Source organism: Monodon monoceros, unplaced genomic scaffold (assembly GCF_005190385.1).
Source record: "Monodon monoceros isolate NGI ecotype Baffin Bay Population unplaced genomic scaffold, NGI_Narwhal_1 Super_Scaffold_12, whole genome shotgun sequence".
Classification (NCBI taxonomy): domain Eukaryota; kingdom Metazoa; phylum Chordata; class Mammalia; order Artiodactyla; family Monodontidae; genus Monodon; species Monodon monoceros.
Genome location: NW_021703768.1, coordinates 59,453,885 through 59,474,164, shown reverse-complemented (window position 1 = coordinate 59,474,164; position 20,280 = coordinate 59,453,885). Strand labels below are relative to the sequence as shown.

At 35.6% G+C, this 20,280-nt stretch overlaps 1 protein-coding gene across 8 annotated transcripts in view; it reads left to right on the top strand.

Moving 5' to 3' along the window:
- ANKRD31 (ankyrin repeat domain 31) overlaps window positions 1-20,280 on the top strand; it is a 127,321-nt gene that overhangs the window by 80,698 nt on the left and 26,343 nt on the right. For 7 of the 8 annotated variants that reach the window (XM_029217004.1, XM_029217006.1, XM_029217003.1 and 4 more), the window contains 3 exons: window positions 3,415-3,502; window positions 14,591-14,687; window positions 17,278-18,277. In XM_029217004.1, the coding sequence (XP_029072837.1) occupies window positions 3,415-3,502; window positions 14,591-14,687; window positions 17,278-18,277 (1,185 nt within the window). The remainder of the gene's footprint in view (window positions 1-3,414; window positions 3,503-14,590; window positions 14,688-17,277; window positions 18,278-20,280) is intronic. The other variant, XR_003792690.1, reaches the window with a different exon arrangement.

Genomic DNA, 20,280 nt, shown 5'->3' with positions numbered 1-20,280 from the left:
TGGAACCCAGACAGAGAAGAGAAAAGAAACCTGGTTTAACCAACATGGATCCCACATGGTTTATAGTGACAGTGTTTGCTATATGTGAAACCCCTCATGTAAATGTATATTTTTGAAAAAAAAAACCCATAGTAGTCGTACATATATAAATATATGAAATGGATATTCTTAGTTTAATTAAAACATACAGCTTACTAGACACTAACTTCTTAAGCAAAGTAGCATCCTCAATGAAATATTTTGAATAAGACTATGTATGTTGATTAGATTTCCCTTACATATTTTATGTTAGTGTAGAGGGGAAAATATTATTCATTGAACCTAAACTATGATTAATCAACTGTTTTATACCTTAAATATTTTGAATGGTATTCAAACTAAATTGTATTTGCCTCAGCATTTAAAAAATATTTTACATTGTTCCTGGTATCTCTTGTAATGAATGAAAAGTTAATTGTCAATCTAATTGTCATTCCCTTGTAGGTAATGTCTTTTAAGCTTACAGTTTTTAAGATTTTTCTTTTATATTCTGCAGTTTCACTAGGTTATGTCTAAATGTGGATGTGTTTTTAATTAATTATTCTAAGGACTAGGCATGCTCCTTTAATCTGAAGACACATTTCTCATTTGTATATTGGAAACTCTCAGCCCTTATATCTTTGAATATTACCTCTGTCCCATTCTCAGTATCTCCTTTTTTGGAACTCATATTTAGATGGCTGTTAGACCAGTCTCCGTATGTCTTTTTCATATTTTCCATCTCTTTAACTCTCTGCACTATATTCTGGGCAATAGCCTTTGATCACTGATTTTCTACCCAAAGCCTTGGGTGGGTGTCAAGTAGAATTTTTTCTAATCCTTATTTAAGCTAAAGGACACCCACTTAAGGTCACTAGGGGATTCCATTCTAACTCCTTCTTCATGTGGCCCTGAGGCCTTATCTTCTGTTCCTTTGTAGGACCCTAATCCCTAATATCTATGTTTGTTCCAGATCCCTCATGGGCTGCTAGTACTTCATTTTATTTCTCTTTCTTTTTCCAATCTTAGCTGGGGACAGGTGGTTAAAGTTTATTGTATTTTGTCTAATGTGTTTTTCCAACTGTTTGGAGTAGACTGGAGTCCTTCTGTATCAGCCCAGTTCACCATATTGACCATTAGTATCTTTAAGGTATATTTTCATGTAAAGATTAAAACATTATGGAAAAATCACCCTATTGTTATTAACTATATGGGTATTTGCTTCAGGAATAATGTATATCATTTTAGATGCTGAGCCACAGAGGAATATAGTGGAGATACAGGAGTTTAATGAAAACCAACTTTAAAAAAAAGAAAAAGAAACTTAAATATGCAGACATTAAAATCATCAAGGGTTTGTCTTTTGTAAATGTAAAATTGTTTTTGAATGTTGAAATTTCCAAACCAAATTGAGGATGGGATGGGGGGCGACTCTATGGCCAGGTGCAAAGGAAATGAGATGATTTTAGTTTGGTGCTACCTTCTAACACCTTCAGATCACAGCATGTGTAGGCAGCCTCCTTCTCTACCTCCATATAGAATGAGTACAGAAGTAATAAAAAATAATAATGATAATAGTTTGCATTCACCGAGTATTTATTATATGGTAAGCTCTCCTCTAAGTGCTTTATATTAACTCATTTAGTCCTTATAATAATTCTTCTAGGTAGTTTCTATTAATATCATTACCTTCCTCATTACAGATAAGGAAGCTAAAGTAAGAGAGGGTAAGTAACAATCCAGAATTACATTTCTATTAAGTAGCAATGGCAGAATTAAACTCCAGGCAATCTGACTCCAGAGCCTGTGCTCTTAACCACTATGTTTTATTTTTAATATTCAAAATTATAAAAGAGATGTCAGAGGCAAAGATGATCCTGCCATAGTAAAAGTTGTAAATCTGGAATAAAATCTTAGTGAAGCTTTACAGTAAGTAGAGTGTAAACTGTCTATAAGTTGCTTATTCCAAAGACAGATCCTAGGTTAGGAGTGGTTTTTCTTGTTTTTTGTTTTTGGTAAGATAAACAAATAGTAATGAAAGACTAAGAAGGGGGATCTTGGAGGGAAAGTTTTACTGGACCCTCCATGGTAAAATGTGGAGCTGGTATGGAGTGAAAAGTTATGGCCCATGGTGGACAAGACTGAGTGCATCTACAATATGAGACAAAACAGAAGAAGTCAGCACCAAAAGATGTTTTCTTTATCCCAACCTGTAGGTAGAGGCTTAGTCTGGTCACAAATTTAGACCTTTAGTTTACTTTTCCACATAACTGGATGGTTTTATTATGTACATTTTCCATATCCCTTGTGGGCACCAAAGTAAAACTTTCGAGCAGCGTACTTCACAAGGCTTTGAGGACATACATCTTTTAAAAATGAATGTGTTTTGAGAATGTATTAAAGGATACATAGTACGAGTCAGTCCATCAGTTGTCATTTATTGAGCAACAACTGTATATCCAGCAGTGTGGAAACCTGTACGCATATGAAAGCCATGCTCCAGCCTACAAGATCTCATTGTTTTGATGGAGGAAATATATAAGACATTATACATGTTAATGCTAATTTCTGTAGCACTAAAATTCTTAAGTAATTCTGAGAAAGAAGAAATCAGTATGGATTAGATTAGTCAGGGGTTTTGTGTGTGAGATTGGTTTAATATAATAATAATAAGCAGTATTTATAGAACTTTTACTTTGTGCTGACACTGTCCTAAACGTTTTTTATGTGTTACTCAGTTCAGACAAGGAGAGGATAATTAACTTTCTGTAGTCACCCAGCTAGGAAGAGATGAAGCCGGAATTCAAACCCAAGCAGTCCAGTTCCAGAGTCCACTCCACAATTCCATCTCTGATAAGAAAGAGAAAGTTCTGGGCAGAATACATAGAAGGCATTTGAGTCAGGAATATTAATACTGACAAGTATATAAAGAGGTGGTTTTAAATCCCCTTTGTGAGTTTTTGAGAGTGTTTAGTATTTGTAAGACTGTGTGTGAAATTTCAATAGTGTACAATGATAGTCATAAAGCCTTAAAGTGAACTTGTTGCATATATATTGTCTTTAAATATTATGTGCTGAGTTGTTCTTTTTCTCCTATGCCTATAACAGAAGTCATTGAGAAATTGTGATTCTTTGTATGCTTGCTACTCTTACATTCTGTTTTCCTGGAGCAGATCTGCTACATAAATCAAGATATATTTAAGTTTAATTTTTCCCCAAATATGTAATATATATACAATTAAGTTTAAACAAAGCCTGAGTACATTTGGAACATAAAGGGAAATGAGCATTTTTAGTGTCACTTTCTTTAGCACTTTTACTGTGCATTTGTCAGTTGCATATCAGAGAAAAACATCTACCTTCTTGTAATGAAGTTTTTAATATTTTATCTGATAGCATCAGACCATCAGTGCCATTCTACAAGATTTAGAAGAAAAACAAGAAAATTTGTTAGCATTTGAAATAAGAACCCCTGAAGATGCAGGTAAATATATACTCATACTCAAGTCTGATTATTTCATTCATCCAACGTATTGCTATCTCATCTTCTTTTTTGGGGGGTGGGGTATAAGTATGATTCCATTTTTATAAAGTTCAAGAACAGGCCAAATTAACTTTTGGTAGAATTCAAAATAGGAGTGCAGTGGGGTTGAAGGTGACCTCCCTCCAAAATATGTCTACATTCTAAGCCCCAGAATCTGTGAATGTGACTTTTTTTTGCAGGGGGGAGAGTCTTTACAGATATAATTAGAAATCTTGAAATGAGATTTATCTTGGATTTTCCAAGTGGGCTCTAAATCCAATGACAGGTGTCCGTATAAGAGACACACAAGAGAGAGACACAGAGAGAAGGAGAAGGCTATGTGAAGATGGAGGCAGAGACTGGAGTGATGCAACCACAAGCCAAGGAATGCCTGGAGCCACCAGAGACTAGAAGAGGCAAGGAAGTTTCCTCCCCTAGAGCCTTCGGAGGGAGTACAGTACTGTCAGTACCTTAATTTTGGACTTTACTGTTTGCAGGAGTATGATATCCCTTGAAACCAAAGTAAAATAATATAAAATGAAATCATTTTTTAAAAGTGATAATAAATCCTCAAATTAATTCTAAGTTATTGAGTAGACTAAGTATCTTCTCATAGAAGTATTTAGGGCAAGTTTCTCTTTATAAAATGGTTATGCTACTGGTGTTTCATTAGGAAGAATTTTTAAAAATATAATTACACATCTTCAAATGCACTAGAAAAACTTCATGTCAGAGGGAACCAGTTCTGAATCATTTGTGACTTGACTATACATTCCATGTTTGTCGTGTTGCAATTTGATAATAATTACTAAGCCATAAGCCAAATTATTATTTGTCCTGAGTAGGATTTATTTGAAGACTTGTTTGTTTGCTTCTTTTATCCTGCATGAAATTTCCCATATTCTGCTCATAAGATAAAAGTACCCTTTGAGATAAAAATCAGACAGCTTGGGAAGATCCTTGATTTATAACCTTTTTTCTTCTTCTTTTTTGGCATTAATTTACTAAAACATCTGAATTTTACAGTTGAAACTCACAAAATTTCAAACATTTAAGGCATTACCAGAAATAATATATTAGATGTGTGAGAAATAATGTATTAGATATTATTAATTAAACAATGGATGGTCTATATTTAATTTTTTCTCCAATATGCTACTTTATTATTTTTTAAATTTTTATTTCATACTGGAGTATAGTTGATTAACAATGTTGTGTTAGTTTCAGATATATAGCATAGTGATTCAGTTATACATATACACATATCTATTCTTTTTCAAGTTCCTTTCCCATTTAGGCTATTACAGAATATTGAGCAGAGTTCCCTGTGCTATACAGTAGGTCCTTGTTGGTTATCTGTTTTAAATATAGCAGTGTGTATATGTCAATCCCAAACTCCCAGTGTATCCCTCTCCCCCACCCTCTCCCACTGGTAACCATAAGTTTGTTCTCTAAGTCTGTGAGTCTTTTTCTGTATTGTAAATAAGTTCATTTGTATCATTTTTTTTAGATTCCACATATAAGCGATATCATATGATATTTGTCTTTCTCTGTCTAACTTCACTTAGTATGATAATCTCCAGCTCCATCCACGTTGCTGCAAATGGCGGCATTATTTCATTCTTTTTAATGGCTGAGTAATATTCCATTGTATATATGTACCACATCTTCTTTATCATTCATCTGTCAGACATTTAGGTTGCTGCCATGTCTTGGCTATTGTACACAGCACTGCAGTGAATATTGGGTTGTGTGTATCCCTTTGAACCATGGTTTTCTCTGGATATATGCCCATGAGTGGGATTGCTGGATCATATGGTAGCTCTATTTTTAGTTTTTTAAGGAACCTCAGTACTGTTCTCCTTAGTGGCTGCACCAATTTACATTCCCACCAACAGTGTAGGAGGATTCTCTTTTCTCCACACCCTCTCCAGCATTTATTGTTTGTACACTTTCTGGTGATGGCCATTCTGACTGGTGTGAGGTGATGTCTCATTGTAGATGTGATTTGCATTTCTCTAATAATTAGCAATATTGACCATCTCTTTTCATGTGCCTCTTGGCCATCTGTATATATACTTCGGAGAAATGTTCTTTTTATTTATTCTGCCCATTTTTTGATTGGGTTATTTTTTTATAGAGAGCCTCATGAGCTGTTTGTAAATTTTGAAGATTAATCCCTTTTCGGTCACATCATTTGCAAATATTTTCTCCCATTCTGTGAGTTTTTGTTTTGTTTATGGTTTCCTTTGCTGTGCAGAAGCTTTTGAATTTAATTAGGCCCCATTTGTTTAATCATCAAATCACAAGAGAAGAGAACAAAAGAGTAAGGGAGGAAAAAAGACCTAGAAAACCAAATCTGAAACAATGAATAAAATGGCAATAGGAACATACATGTCAAAGTTTTTATTTCCATTACTCTAGGAGATGGATCTAAAAAAATAATGCTGCGATTTATATCAAAGAGTGTTCTGCCTGTGTTTTCCTCTAAGAGTTTTATAGTATCGAGTCTTACATTTAGGTCTTTAATCCATTTTGAGTTATTTTATCTTTATGGTGTTAAAGAATGTTCTAATTTCATTTTTTTACATGTAGCTGTCCAGTTTTCCCAGAACCATTTATTGAAGAGACTGTCTTTTCTCCACTGTGTAGTCTTGCCTTCTTTGTCTTAGATTAATTGACCATAGGAGTGTGGGTTTATTTCTGGGCTTTCTGTCTTTTTCCATTGATCTATATTTCTGTTTTTGTACCAGTACCATACTGTTTTGATGAGCATAGCTTTGTAGTATAGTCTGAAGTCAGGGAGCCTGATTCCTCCAGCTCCATTTTTCTTTCTCAAGGTCACTTTGGCTATTCGGGGTCTTTTGTGTCTCCATTGTTCTAGTTCTGTGAAAAATGCCATTGGTAATTTGATAGGGATTTCATTGAATCTGTAGATTGCCTTGGGTTGTATAGTCATTTTGACAATACTGATTCTTCTAATCCAAGAACATGGTATATCTTTCCATCTGTTTGTGTCATCTTTGATTTCTTTCATCAGCGTCTTACAGTTTTCAGAGTACAGGTCTTTTGCCTCCTTAGGTAGGTTTATTCCTAGGTATTTTATTCTTTTTGATGTGATGGTAAATGGGATTGTTTCTTTAATTTCTGTTTCTGATCTTTCATTGTTAGTGTATAGAAATGTTGTGTAGTATCATGTCATCTGCAGACAGTGACAGTTTTACTTCTTCTTTTCCAATTTGGATTCCTTTTATTTCTTTTTCTTCTCTGATTGCTGTGGCTAGGACTTCCAATACTATGTTGAATAAAAGTGATGAGAGTGGACATCCATGTCTTGTTCCCGATCTTAGAGGAAATGCTTTCAGCTTTTCCCCATTGAGTATGATGCTAGCTGTAGGTTTGTCATATATGGTCTTTATTATGTTGAGGAATGTTCCCTCTCTGCCCACTTTCTGGAGAGTTTTTATCATAAATGGGTGTTGAATTTTGTCCAGCTTTTTCTGCATCTGCTGAGATGATCATATGGTTTCTATTCTTCAATTTGTTGATGTGGTGTTGTATCACACTGATTGATTTGTGGTTATTTTAAAATCCTTGCATCCCTGGGACAAATCTCACTTGATCATGGTGTATGATCCTTTTAATGTATTGTTGGATTCAATTGGCTAGTATTTTGTTGAGGATTTTTACATCTATGTTCATCAGTGATATTGGCCAGTAATTTTCTTTCTTTTTGTGCTGTCTTTGTCTGGTTTTGGTATCAGGGTGATAGTGTCCTCACAGAATGAGTTTGGGAGTGTTCATTCCTCTGCAATTTTTTAGAATAGTTTCAGAGGGTGGGTGTTAACTTGTCTCTAAATGTTTGATAGAATTTGCCTGTGAAGCCATCTGGTCCTGGACTTTTGTTTGTTGGGAGCTTTTAAATCACAATTTCAATTTCAGTACTTGTGATTGGTCTGTTGTATTTTCTGTTTCTTCCTGGTTCAGTCTTGGGAGATTGTACCTTTCTAAGAATTTGTCCATTTCTTCTAGGTTGTCCATTTTATTGGCATATAGCTTATTGTAGTAGTCTTTTGTGATCCTTTGTATCTCTGGGGTGTCCATCGTAACTTCTCCTTTTATATTTCTAATTTTATTGATTTGAGCCCTTTCCCTTTTTTTCTTGATCAGTCCAGCTAAAGGTTTATCAGTTTTGTTTATCTTTTTAAAGAACTTTTTAGTTTCATTGATCTTTTCTATTGTTTTCTTCATCTCTATTTCATTTATTTCTGCTCAGATCTTTATGATTTCTTTCCTTCTACTAACTTTGAGTTTTGTTCGTTCTTCTTTCCCTAATTGCTTTAGGTGTAAGCCTAGGTCGTTTATTTGAGATTTTTCTTGTTTCCTGAGGCAAGATTGTATTGCTATAAACTTCCCTCTTAGAACTGCTTTTGCTGTGTCCCATAGGTTTTGGATCATCGTGCTTTTGTTTTCATTTGTCTCTAGGTATTTTCTTATTTCCTCTTTGATTTCTTCAGTGATCCATTGGTTGTTTAGTAGTATATTGTTTAGCTTCCACATGTTTTGTGTTTTTTACAGTTTTTTTCTTGTAGTTGATTTCTAATCTCATAGTGTTGTGGTCAGAAAAGATGCTTGATAGGATTTCCATTTTCTTAAGTTTACCAAGGCTCACTTTGTGGCCCAGCATGTGATCAATCCTGGAGAATGTTCCATGTGCACTTGAGAAGAATGCGTATTCTGCTGCTTTTGGATGGAATGCTCCATAAATATCAACTAAGTCCATCTGGTCTAATGTGTCATCTAAGGCCTGTGTTTTCTTACTGATTTTCTGTCTGGATGATCTGTTCATTGATGAAAGTGGAGTGTTAAAAGTCCCCCACTATTATTGTGTAATTGTCAGTTGCTCCTTTTATGGCTGTTAGTGTTTGTCTTGTATATTGAGGTGCTCCTATGTTGGGTACATATATATTTACAATTGTTATATCTTCTTCTTGGATTGATCCCTTGATCATTATGTAGTGTCCTTTTTTGTCTCTTGTGACAGTCTTTATTTTAAAGTCTATTTTGTCTGATATGAGTATTGCTACTCCAGCTTTCATTTGATTTCCATTTGCGTGGAATACCTTTTTTCATCCCCTCACTTTCAGTCTGTATGTCCCTAGACCTGAAGTGGGTCTCTTGTAGACAGCATATATATGGGTCTTGTTTTTGTATCCATTCAGCCAGTTTATGTCTTTTGGTTGGGCCATTTAATCTGTTTTAATTTAAGATAATTATCAACATGTATGTTCCTATTGCCATTTTATTCATTGTTTCAGATTTGGTTTTCTAGGTCTTTTTTCCTCCCTTACTCTTTTGTTCTCTTCTCTTGTGATTTGATGATTAACTTTAGTGTTGTGTTTGGATTTCTTTTGTGTGTGTGTACCTACTGTACATTTTTGGTTTGTGGTTACCATGAGGTTCTAATATAGCAGTCTATATACATATACAAGATTGTTTTAAATGCTGTTTTTTTAAATTTCAAATGCATTTCCAGTATCCTGAATTTGTACCCTCCTCTTCTCACGATTGCTGGTTTTGATATCATATTTGTGTGTGGATGGTTTCCTACCTTTACTATATGCTTGCCTTTACTGGTGAGCTTTTCCATTCATCATTTTCTCATTTCTAGTTATGTCCTTTTCTTTTCCACCTAGAGAAGTTCCTTCAGCATTTGTTGCAAAGCTGGTATGATGGTGCTGAATTCTCTTAGCTTTTGCTTGTCTGTAAAGCTTTTGATTTCTCCGTCAAATCTGAATGAGAGCCTTGCTGGATAGAGTATTCTTGGTTGTAGGTTCTTTCCTTTTATCACTTTAAGTATTTTGTGCCACTCCCTTCTGGCCTGCAGGGTTTCTGCTGAGAAAGCAGCTGATAACCTTATGGGAATTCCCTTGTACGTTATTTGTTGTTTTTCCCTTGTAGCTTTTAATATTTTGTCTTTGTTTTTAATTTTTGTCAATTTGATTACTGTGTGTCTCACCATGTTTCTCCTCGGGTTTATCCTGCCTGGGATTATCTGTGCTTCCTGGACTTGGGTGACTGTTTCCTTTCCCATGTTACGGAAGTTTTCAGCTATTATCTCTTTAAATATTTTCTCAGGTCCTTCCTCTCTCTCTTCTCCTTCTGAGACCCCTGTAGTGTGAACGTTGGTGCATTTAGTGTTGTCCCAGAGGTCTCTTAGACTGTCCTCATTTCTTTTCATTCTTTTTTCTTTATTCTGTTTTGCAGCAGTGATTTCCACCATCTGGCTTCCAGCTCACTTATCCGTTCTTCTGCCTCAGTTATTCTGCTATTAATTCCTTCTAGTGTATTTTTTATTTCAGTTATTGTACTTTTCACCTCTGTTTGTTTGTTCTTTAATTCTTCTAGGTCTTCGTTAAACATTTCTTGTATCTTCTCGATCCGTGCCTACATTATTTTTTCAAAGTCTTGGATCATCTTTACTATCATTACTCTGAATTCTTTTTCAGATGGATTGCCCATTTCCACTTCACTTAGTTGTTCTTCTGGTGTTTTATCTTGTTCCTTCATCTGGGACATACTCCTTTGCTGTCTCATTTTGTCTAACTTTCTGAGATTGCTGTTTCCATTCTGCTGGCTGAAGGGTTATAGTTCTTTTTGCTTCTTCTGTTCTGCCCGCCCCCCCAGTGGATGAGGCTGTATAAGAGGCTTGTGCAGGCTTCCTGGTGGGAGGGACTGCTTCCTGCCCACTGGTGGGTGGAGCTGGGTGTTGTCCCTCTGGTGGGCGGGCCATGTCAAGGGGTGTGTTTAGCCAGCAGCTGTGTGCTCAGGAAACTTTAAGTAGCCTGTCTACTGATGGGTGGAGCTGTCTTCCTGCCCTGTTGGTTGTTTGGCCCAAGATGTCCCAGCACTGGAGCCCATAGGCTGTTGGGTGGGGCCAGGTCTTGGTGAGAAAATGGCGCCCTCCAGGAGGGCTCAAGCCAATGAGTACTACCCAGAACTACTGCCACCAGTGTCTTTGTCCCTGCAGTGAGGCACAGCCACCCCCCACCTCTGCAGGATACCCTCCAATACTAGCAGGTAGGTCTGGCCCAGGCTAAAATGAAGTCATTGCTTTTTTCCCTGGGTCCTGGTGCACATGAGACCTTGTGTGCACCCTCCAAGAGTGGAGTTTCTGTTTCCTGCAGTGCTGTGGAATTCCTGCGATCAAACCCTGCTGGCCTTCAAAGCCAGATTCTCTGGGACCTCCTCCTCCCATTGCCAAACCCCCAGGCTGGGGAGCCTGATATGGGGCTCAGAACTTTCACTCCTTTGGGAGAACTTCCGTGGTATAATTATTTTACAGTTTGTGGGTTGCCCACCTGGTGGGTATGGGATTTGATTTTATCACGATTGTGCCCTTCCTACTGTCTCATTGTGGTTTCTTTGTCTTTGGATGTAGGATACCTTTTTTGGTAGGTGTGCTAGATGTGCTGTTTTTACATTTTTTTTGTCATAGTCATCATTCTTAGTGGTTACATAGTAAATGTTCAATAAATGTTCCATGGTTTACTTAATTTTCCCCTTTTTGTTGAGCATTTAGATTTTTATAATTTTTTGCTATTACACTACAACACATAGTTTTTTCTGGATTTAGGATTATCTTCTTAGGAAAAATTAACATAATTGAAATTATTGGGTCAAAAATATATAAACATTATAAAATCTATAGGTTCATATTGATAAATTGATTTCCTAAAGTATTGCATAATAATTTGTACTTCTGCCAACACACATTCATGTTTGTTTGCCTTCACGCTGCTAATAGCCTCAGTATTTTCATTTTAAATAATTTTACAGACAAAAAAATTTTACTAATTTAATAAAAAATATGCATTGTATTTTCATTTGCCTTATTGATTTTATTAGTGGTACTTTTTCACTAGTTTTATTTTCTGTTTCGTGAACTGACTGTTCCTGTTTGTTAATAAATTGGAGCCATTTTATATAATCAAGTTATTGACCCCTTTTCTGCCATAACTGCTGCAAATACTTTTTTCACCCCTTAACTGTCTTTTTATTCATAACATGTTAGTGTGTGCTTAAATACAGAAATTCTCAAATTCTGTATAGTAGAATGTATCAGCCTCTTTGCTGTTTCTTTTAATGCTTCTAAGATTAGAAACTTTCCTCCCCTCCCCACCCCCAGGCTTTGTAACTTAATTTTATTCTGTTATAACCATGATTCTGTTATCACCATGATTATTCTAATCATGATCCCTATTTTTGGTCTCATTGCCCCTTTAGGGGAGGAGAGGTACGGCAGTAGGACTCTAGAGTTCTTGGCTGGTGATCAAGTCCTGACTGTGTTTGGCGCCATCACTCTTTTGCAGTTGTTTAAAACTAAGTTTCTTCAAAACAAAATTTCTGAGGCTGTTCTGAAACTTCTACATAGCTCCCATAATGTGACAGTGCACATTTTTCTTTCCCGGGGCCCTCTCAGTCTCCTCTCAGCTTCTTTTTTTCCTGGGTCCGCCTTACACAGATTGTCACCCTCAGGTACAAACCCTCATAAGCAGGACCACAGGGCAGTCTCCACACTGTCTTCAAGATCCTGGCTCCTTGGACCCACTGTTAGAAGGAAGGACAATCAATTCCTAGCACAGCAGCAACTCTCCTTGCCCTGCTGTAGAAGCTCCCTGCTTTTCAGGGTCTCAACCTCTAGATGTTCAAGGTCAAAGAGGAAGTCAGATATGAGTCCATTGTCACCTCAATAGAAAGTCGTTACACTCTTAATAGTCCTTTGAGAAACTCCCCCTTTAGGGTTGAGGTAAAGGGGAGAAACGCCCTCGCCTTTCACTTTTGCTGCTCAGCATAGAGAATCCCACCCAGTTAAGCTACAGCTCTCTAAAGAAACAGCTTTACAAAGTCACCACCTCCATATTCTGACATCTTTTGTATCTTTGATCTGGTTGAGGGATCCAAGAGTAATGAATTTTTTTTGTACATTTCTTTGTAAATTTTTCTTGTTGATGTTTTATATACATTGATGTCAAGTATTTTTAGTGTCTCAACTGAATTGAGACAGAAAAAAATGTTCATTTTAAACATTTTATATGTTTTTTTTCCTAAGCATCTTAACTCTATAATTCAACTGAAATTTCTCTGCCACATACGGTATAAGGATAGAATAGGGCTTTCCCCCATATTACTACCCCATTTGCCTAGTCTTATTTGTTGAATAATTCCTCTCATCTTCATTGTTTACAGTGCCTTATTATCACATATTAAAATCTTACACATATTAGGGCAATTTCTAGGTTTTCTCTAAGATACCATTGATTAATTTTGTCTCTTTGATAAATAAGTATATAGTATCAAGTTACATGTAAAACATCTTTATATCCATTCTTATAGAAATATATAGAATCTTTTAGGTTACTATGATAATGTTATTTTTACCAGTGGTTTAAATTCAGTTAGAAAACCCAAATGTAACAGGAGACATAGATAATGTAAATGTTTTTTATTAAAGTGTCAAATCTGCTAAAAAATTTATATCTAAATTCTTAATTATCATACAAGTTTCTCCCCTTTGTTAGCATATGCATCACATCATGAAACTAATCTTTTGCCATAATAATAGGGAGATAGAAACTAGTCTGGGAACAGACTCTATACTTATTTGTCTGATTTGCAGAGAGAGGTTCTGGAGTAAATTCCAACTATGAACTTCATGTCATTTTTCACCACTGATTTTGTCTAGTTAAATTATCTAGAAAAATATGCGTTGGTCTAAAAGAATTAGGAAAAAGCTTAAGAAACAAAGCCAAAAATGAAATGAATAGCAGGTAGGCTTAAAAGAAATAAAATGTATTCATCTAAGCGAAATTTCCTATTTGGGAATCTGGGTTTGGACATAACTGACTTTACATGTAAATCCTGTGAATCTGTGATGCGGGAGGTCATGATGCCTTGGGAAGCAATGGAAGAAAGTAGGAAAAATTTAATTATTATAAAAGTAATTTTATATAGATCAATAAGTGACTGTAGATATCATATAGCCCTATCTAAGTGTTAAGTGTAAAGAACAAAAACTGACAGTGTGGGACTTCCCTGGTGGTGCAGTGGTTAAGAATCCTCCTGCCAATGCAGGGGACACGGGTTTGAGCCATGGTCCATGAAGATCCCACATGCCACAGAGCAACTAAGCCCATGCGCCACAACTGCTGAGCCTGTGCTCTAGAGCCCACGAGCCACAACTACTGAGCCTGCATGCCACAACTACTGAAGCCTGCATGCCTAGAGCCCATGCTCTGCAACAAGAGAAGCCGCCACAATGAGAAGCCTGCGTACTGCAAGGAAGAGTAGCCCCCACTCACCACAACTAGAGAAAGCCCATGTGCAGCAATGAAGACCCAACGCAGCCAAAAGTAAATAAAATAAAAGATAAATTAATTTAAAAAAAGAACTGATAGTGACTCTTATTTTTAAGTACGTATAAGTTATATATAGTACAAATATAGTATAGAACAATATATTATATAAATATATTTTAAAGTTTACACACACACACACACCCCTACCAAAGTATTAACAGCAGTCTCTTTCATGGAGTGAAATATTGAGGAGAAGGAGTGGTTGAGTGGGATACTCTTTGACTTCTCTTCTCCGTAAACATTCATATTATTTGCAGATTTTCTTTACGTTGACAATGTATTCCTTTTGTATTTTAAAAAGTACATAATTTTAACAGACAAAATATTTATCTTCCTATTTATTTTCCTTTACTACCCTCATTTCACAGGTAAGGAAGCTGACCAGAGAGGTCAGTGACTTGTCCAGGTTCACAAAGCTTAGTCAGTGGGGTAGCAGGATTAGAACTCAGTCTGGCCTGCTTCTTCTTGATACCATGTTCTTACTTATACACTTCAGGGCACTTCCATAGAGTGACATAATTCCTAGGGAAATAATGGCTTTTTAATTAACAGTAAGGCTAAGTCCTATGTGACCAAATTTAACATTTATCTCTCAATTAACTGACTTTTTATTTTATTACCATGTTTCTAGAACAATACACTGATAAGATGTTAGAGATAAAGGAGGTTATGGACAACGTGCTTACCAAACAGAAGGCAGAAAGGGATGATTTAGCTAAAAAATACAGGTGAGTAAAAAAAAAATAGGAATGCTTTAGAGTTTTCAGAATTTATCTATTTTTATCTACAGTAGGCCTAGAATTTCTTAAGATTACAAATGTTGCTTGGGACCAGAAAAGGACTTTATGAGGTCATCTAATCTATTACCTCCATGAGGAATTATACTTCCTAGAAAGATGTTTTTCTACTTTATTATTTGAAATGTTCAGAAAAGAACATTTTCCTATCTTAAAAAGTTGTCTACAGCCATGAATTTTATGAAAGCCTTTCTGGTCATGAATTCCATAAGTAAATTTCTTTCCTTAGTAAACTCACATTTTTTACATTAAAATTTTTTCTTTTATGCTATCACAAATGTTGTTCTTCTAAGCAGTTTAATCATGTATATTTTGTGGTTTTGTGTACTTCTAAACTCTCAGGGTCCTTAAAGAGTTTTATCCTGATTATATTGATTATTTACCTCTTATCATCCTTTTTTTTGAGAAATTTGTTATATGATTTTTTTCTTGTTTTGAGCATTATTTTTTTTAGTTTTTCTATTCTTTTTTTCTTTTTTCTTGTGATGAGAACTTTTAAGGTCTACTCTCTTAGCAACTTTCAAATATGTAATACAGTATTATCAACTATAGTCACCATGCTATATATTACACTCCCATGCCTTATTTATTTCATAACTGGAAATTTATACCTTTTGATTACCTTCACCCATTTCACCCACCTACCACCTCCACCTCCACCAACCACCAATCTGTTCTCTGTATCTATGCCTTTTTTGTTTTTGTTTTAGCCTTCAAATATCAGTGAGATCATACAGTATTTGTCTTTCTCTGTCTGACTATTTTCACTTAGCATAGCGCTCTCAAGATCCATCAATGTCTCAAATGGCAGGATTTATTTCTTTTTTGTGGCTGAATAATATGCCTTTATATATGTGTGTCTTCATACTAATGTTGCTATTTGCCTTAAAATCTTGTAATTTAGAGAGCATTTTTATTTTCTGTCTGAACTCTTTGTTTCACATAGTTTTAAATGTGATATTAATTTCTTCTTTCTTCTCCTCTATCTATCCAGCTTCTTGCATTTTATACTACCAGTTATTTGCTAATCTGATTTCTTCTTGATGCTTCTTCCACTTACATCTACTACTTGCTTTGACATCCAGTTGGTTTGGAGTTCAGTACCGACAACTCTAAACTGTGTTAGGAGAGACAAGTATCTATACTATTGCTTTCTCTTAAAACGGCTGCTCTAAAAAGATGGTCCCTGAGGATCCCTGAGACCATTTCAAGGGGTCTAAGAAGTTGAAACCATTTTTTTTTTTTTTTTTTTTTTTTTGCTGTACGCGGGCCTCTCACTGTTGTGGCCTCTCCCATTGCGGAGCACAGGCTCTGGATGTGCAGACTCAGCAGCCATGGCTCACGGGCCCAGCTGCTCCGCGGCATGTGGGATCTTCCCAGACCAGGGCACGAACCCGTGTCCCCTGCCTCGGCAGGCGGACTGTCAACCACTGCGCCACCAGGGAAATCCCCGAAACCATTTTTATAATAACATTAAGATGTTATTTGCCCTCTTTTGCTCTCATTTTCTCATAAGTGTACAATGGAATTTTCTAGAGGCCACATGGCGTGTGATGATATCATCACTCTAATAGCTAATGGAATGTGCACTTGTGTAGTCTTGTGTTTTAAAATTTTCTGTCTTATTTTCTAAAACAGTAAATATTGATAGATAGAACTCAAATAAACAAAAGCTCTTTGCATTCCTCAATAATTTTTAAGAGTATAAAAAAGTCCTGAAACCAAAAAGTTTAGAAACTAAGTGTCCGATATCCTGAAGATCAGTGTGGAATAGGTGAGTATAACCAAAAGACAGGTGTGGATGAGCCAGTTTCTTCCCATTCAGTCTTCAAGCCCCTGAGAGACTTGCTTTAAGGAGGGCACACAGGATAATGCTTATCTGGGCAGTCACTTCAAAGTACCTCACTACAGATTCAAAGTACAATTATTGGGTTGGCCAAAAAGTTCATTCGGGTTTTTCCATAACACCTTGTGGAAAAACCCAAATGAGCTTTTTGGCCAACCCAATACAATAAGTACTTGATGAATTGACATTTCTCAGGTCTAGCTTACTTATAATTATTCACAAAACAATCTCAGTCCTCCATAACTAAGGGAATTTGGGTGGAACTTATTCCCAAATTTTACTTCTTGATACACCATTTCACTGTAAACAGGTAAGCAAATTCCAAACTTAAAGAATGGTGTTGCTCCTTGGCCATCAATTTATACCTTCCAACTAAAGGACTACTAGGTATCTAGATAAACAACCCAAGTTTTGTTTCTCTTTTAGGGCTGACTCACAACTGATAAGTAATGATGTGAATATAAATGTGGATAACCACGCTGTCACCTAAAAAAGGCAAACTTATTTACCTCAAGTAAAGCAACAGTTTCCTCTCAAAGAATATACATTGCAAAGATAGTCTCTTGTGTACTTTGAGCTGATTAATTTGACATAAAGTATAAAATCTAAATGATTGCTAAAAAAAAAGTTTTCTACTGTTTTTATATTTTTTCCTCTTTCTGTTTCTTCCTACAGGGTGTCCATAGAGTCATTTAAGCATGGAGTCCTGAGAGAACAACTAGCTAACTTGGCCACAAGGCAGAAGAGCCTTTTACTTGTAGCAAAAAAACAGAAAAAAATAAGCCAGAAAATTCAGAACTATAAGAATGTTACATCTTTGTCTGGTCTTAGTTTCAAGAAGCTGCCATTGAGCTCAGAAATCTCTAATGAAAAGGACAGCCAAGAGTTTACTAGTCTGGAAAATTCAGTACAGCCCCAGTCATGTTCAGTTTCTCCTGTCAGCCTTGTTTGTGGAAGCATGCAGGAAACACAGTTGTCTTGGGAAATCTGGCATGAAAACCAAAATACCAACACTTGTCTAAATTCAAAGACAGTGAGAAGGGAAGAATTTTCTGGAAATGAACTGAATTCTAAACAAAGTGTCAGTGACTGTACCTTAGATAGATTATCAAAATCCAGACTTTCAGATGGCACTAAGAAGATTAAATTACAATCGCAACCTATTTCTTTTATTGCTCAAGCAGAATATTCACAAAAAGAAAATGATCTTACAGATACTACAGCCAAAGGGCATGAGTCCTTTAGTCCTTCAGCAGTAACTGGCACATTAAAGATTTCAGAAACCGCAAGTATATTTGCCCACAATGATGCCAATCCATCAACTGTTATTTGTGATCAGGCTCTTTCCAATTGTGATCCAAAAAAAGGAAACAGGAAAACAGCTTCCCAGCAACCACATATGGGGACATCAGAATCCCTGGTACATCAAGGGATTGATGTCTTTGGCAGTAATACGGGGCATCAGGTGAAACCTTATCTTAGAAAATCAGCTCTTGCTGTTCCACATGCAAATGATAGTCAGAGCTCCTCCTCCTCTGGGTCTGGCCATCAACATACTGTAAAAAATCCTTCAAAATACAGCACAACTCCTAAAAAGAAATGTATGCAGATAAAGGATCTGATATTGCTAGGAAGAATTAATCCGGGAAATAATATTCTGGAATTCAAAACACAGGTATCCTTTTTTTTTCTCTAAAATTACATAAATTTTATAAGTAAGTGAGTAAATGTTGCTGTCACATAGTGTCAGTGTTTAGCTCTAATTAGGGGAATAGGGTTTGGCTGATCTTCTTGAATGGAGAGACTTAACCATTATATCTTAGCAAGTGAAATCACGCTTCTAAAATTGCCCTGTACATTTTAGTTACAAGCACCTTTAGGCTCTCAGACCAGAATTAGTTTTACTGCAGCAGGAAGGATTTAAGAACAAAATAAAAATAATAAATTGGAGCTGTGTTTGGTTCCAAAGTTTTGGAAACTACCAGTGTGTACTGCTAAAGCTTCCCCTAATAAGATGTATAAACACATCTTCCATAGTAGCTCAATTTAAAAACAGAAAGTGACTTAGAGTTTGGGTAAATATAACTCAATTAAAACAATATCACATATGCATAATAACAGAAGAGGAAAAAAAGGTTCTGCTAGAAATGCCTACAAATGAGGCTTCCTTTCCCTTTTCCCCCCATTCATTTTTTGAAAGAGGATATAAGAGTGGCAAAGATTGCAGGGTCCTGGAATGCTGCTTTGCTTGTGGACCAATCCAACAGAAAACCAATCCAAGCTAATTGGAACTTAATCTAAATGACCCCTTTTTTCAACCCTTTCTACTTCTGGATTATAAGACTTTTCCTAGTTAATAAGCTTTATTTATAAGTTAGGAGCAAAAAAATTTAATTTTAAAGCTCCAAACTATAGTTTAAACACTAAATTAGCAGCTTGATCTCAGATCCCTTGATGTTCCTGTTTGCTTGCCTGTCAACCAATTTATTGCTAAGTAGTACCTACTTCACATTAGCCAAAGCAACTCAAATTTCAGTTATTAATTGGTTACATTAACTAAAATTTTGACAGCTGTGGTTACTCCTCTGGATCAGCAATGATAAAATTCTAATATTCTTTGTATTTCAGCTATTTTTAACAGCTTTATTGAGATATAATTGATACACAATATGCTACATGTATTTAAAGTATATAATTTGACAAGTTTTGATGTATGTACATACGCAAAGTATAAAATCTAAATGATTCCTAAAAAAAAAAAAGTTTTCTACTGTTTTTGTATTTTTTCCTCTTTCTTCCTACAGGGTGACCATAGAGTCATTTAAGCATATTGGTCTGTAGTTTTCTTGTGTTTTCTTTGGTTTTGGTCTCAGAGTAATACTGGTCTCACAGAATGAATTCCAAAGTGTTTCCTTCTCTTCTGTTTTTTGGAAGAGTTTGTGAATTGGTATTAAGTCTTTTTAAAATGTTTTCTAGTAATCAGCAGTAAAACCATCTGTACCTGGGCTTTTTTGTTGTTGTTGATAGTTTTTTGATTATTAATTCAGTGTCTACTTTTTATAGTTTTTTTTTTCAGATTGTCTGTTTCTTCTTGAGTCAGTTTTGGTAGTTTGTATCTTTCTAGGAATTTGCTCATTTCATCTAATTTATTGGCATACAGCTGTTCATAGTGTCTCTTATAGTCATTTTTATTTCTGTAAGGTCAGTAGTAATGTCCACATTTTCATTTTTGCTCTTAGTAATTTGAGTCTTCCCTCTTGCTTTTCTTGGTTAATCTAGCTAAAGGTTTGTCAGTTTTATTAATCTTTTCAAAGAACCAATTTTGATTTTTTTGATTTTCTCTGTTTTTCTATTGCATGTTTTACTTTTTCCACTTTAATATTTACTATTTCCTTCCTTCTGCTTGCTTTAGGTTTAGTCTGCTGTTCTCTTTCCAGTGTCTTTCATGTAAGTTTAGGTTATTGATGTGAGATCTTTCTTCTTTTTCAATATAGGCATTTACACCTATAAATTTCCCTCTAACCCACTGCTTTCACTGCATCCCATAAGTTTCAGTATGTTTTGCCTTCATTTTCATTCATCTCAAAGTATTTTCTCATTTACCTTTTGATTACTTCTTTAACCCGTTGGTTATTTAGGAGTATGTTGTTTGAGTTCCACATAATTGTGAGTTTCTCA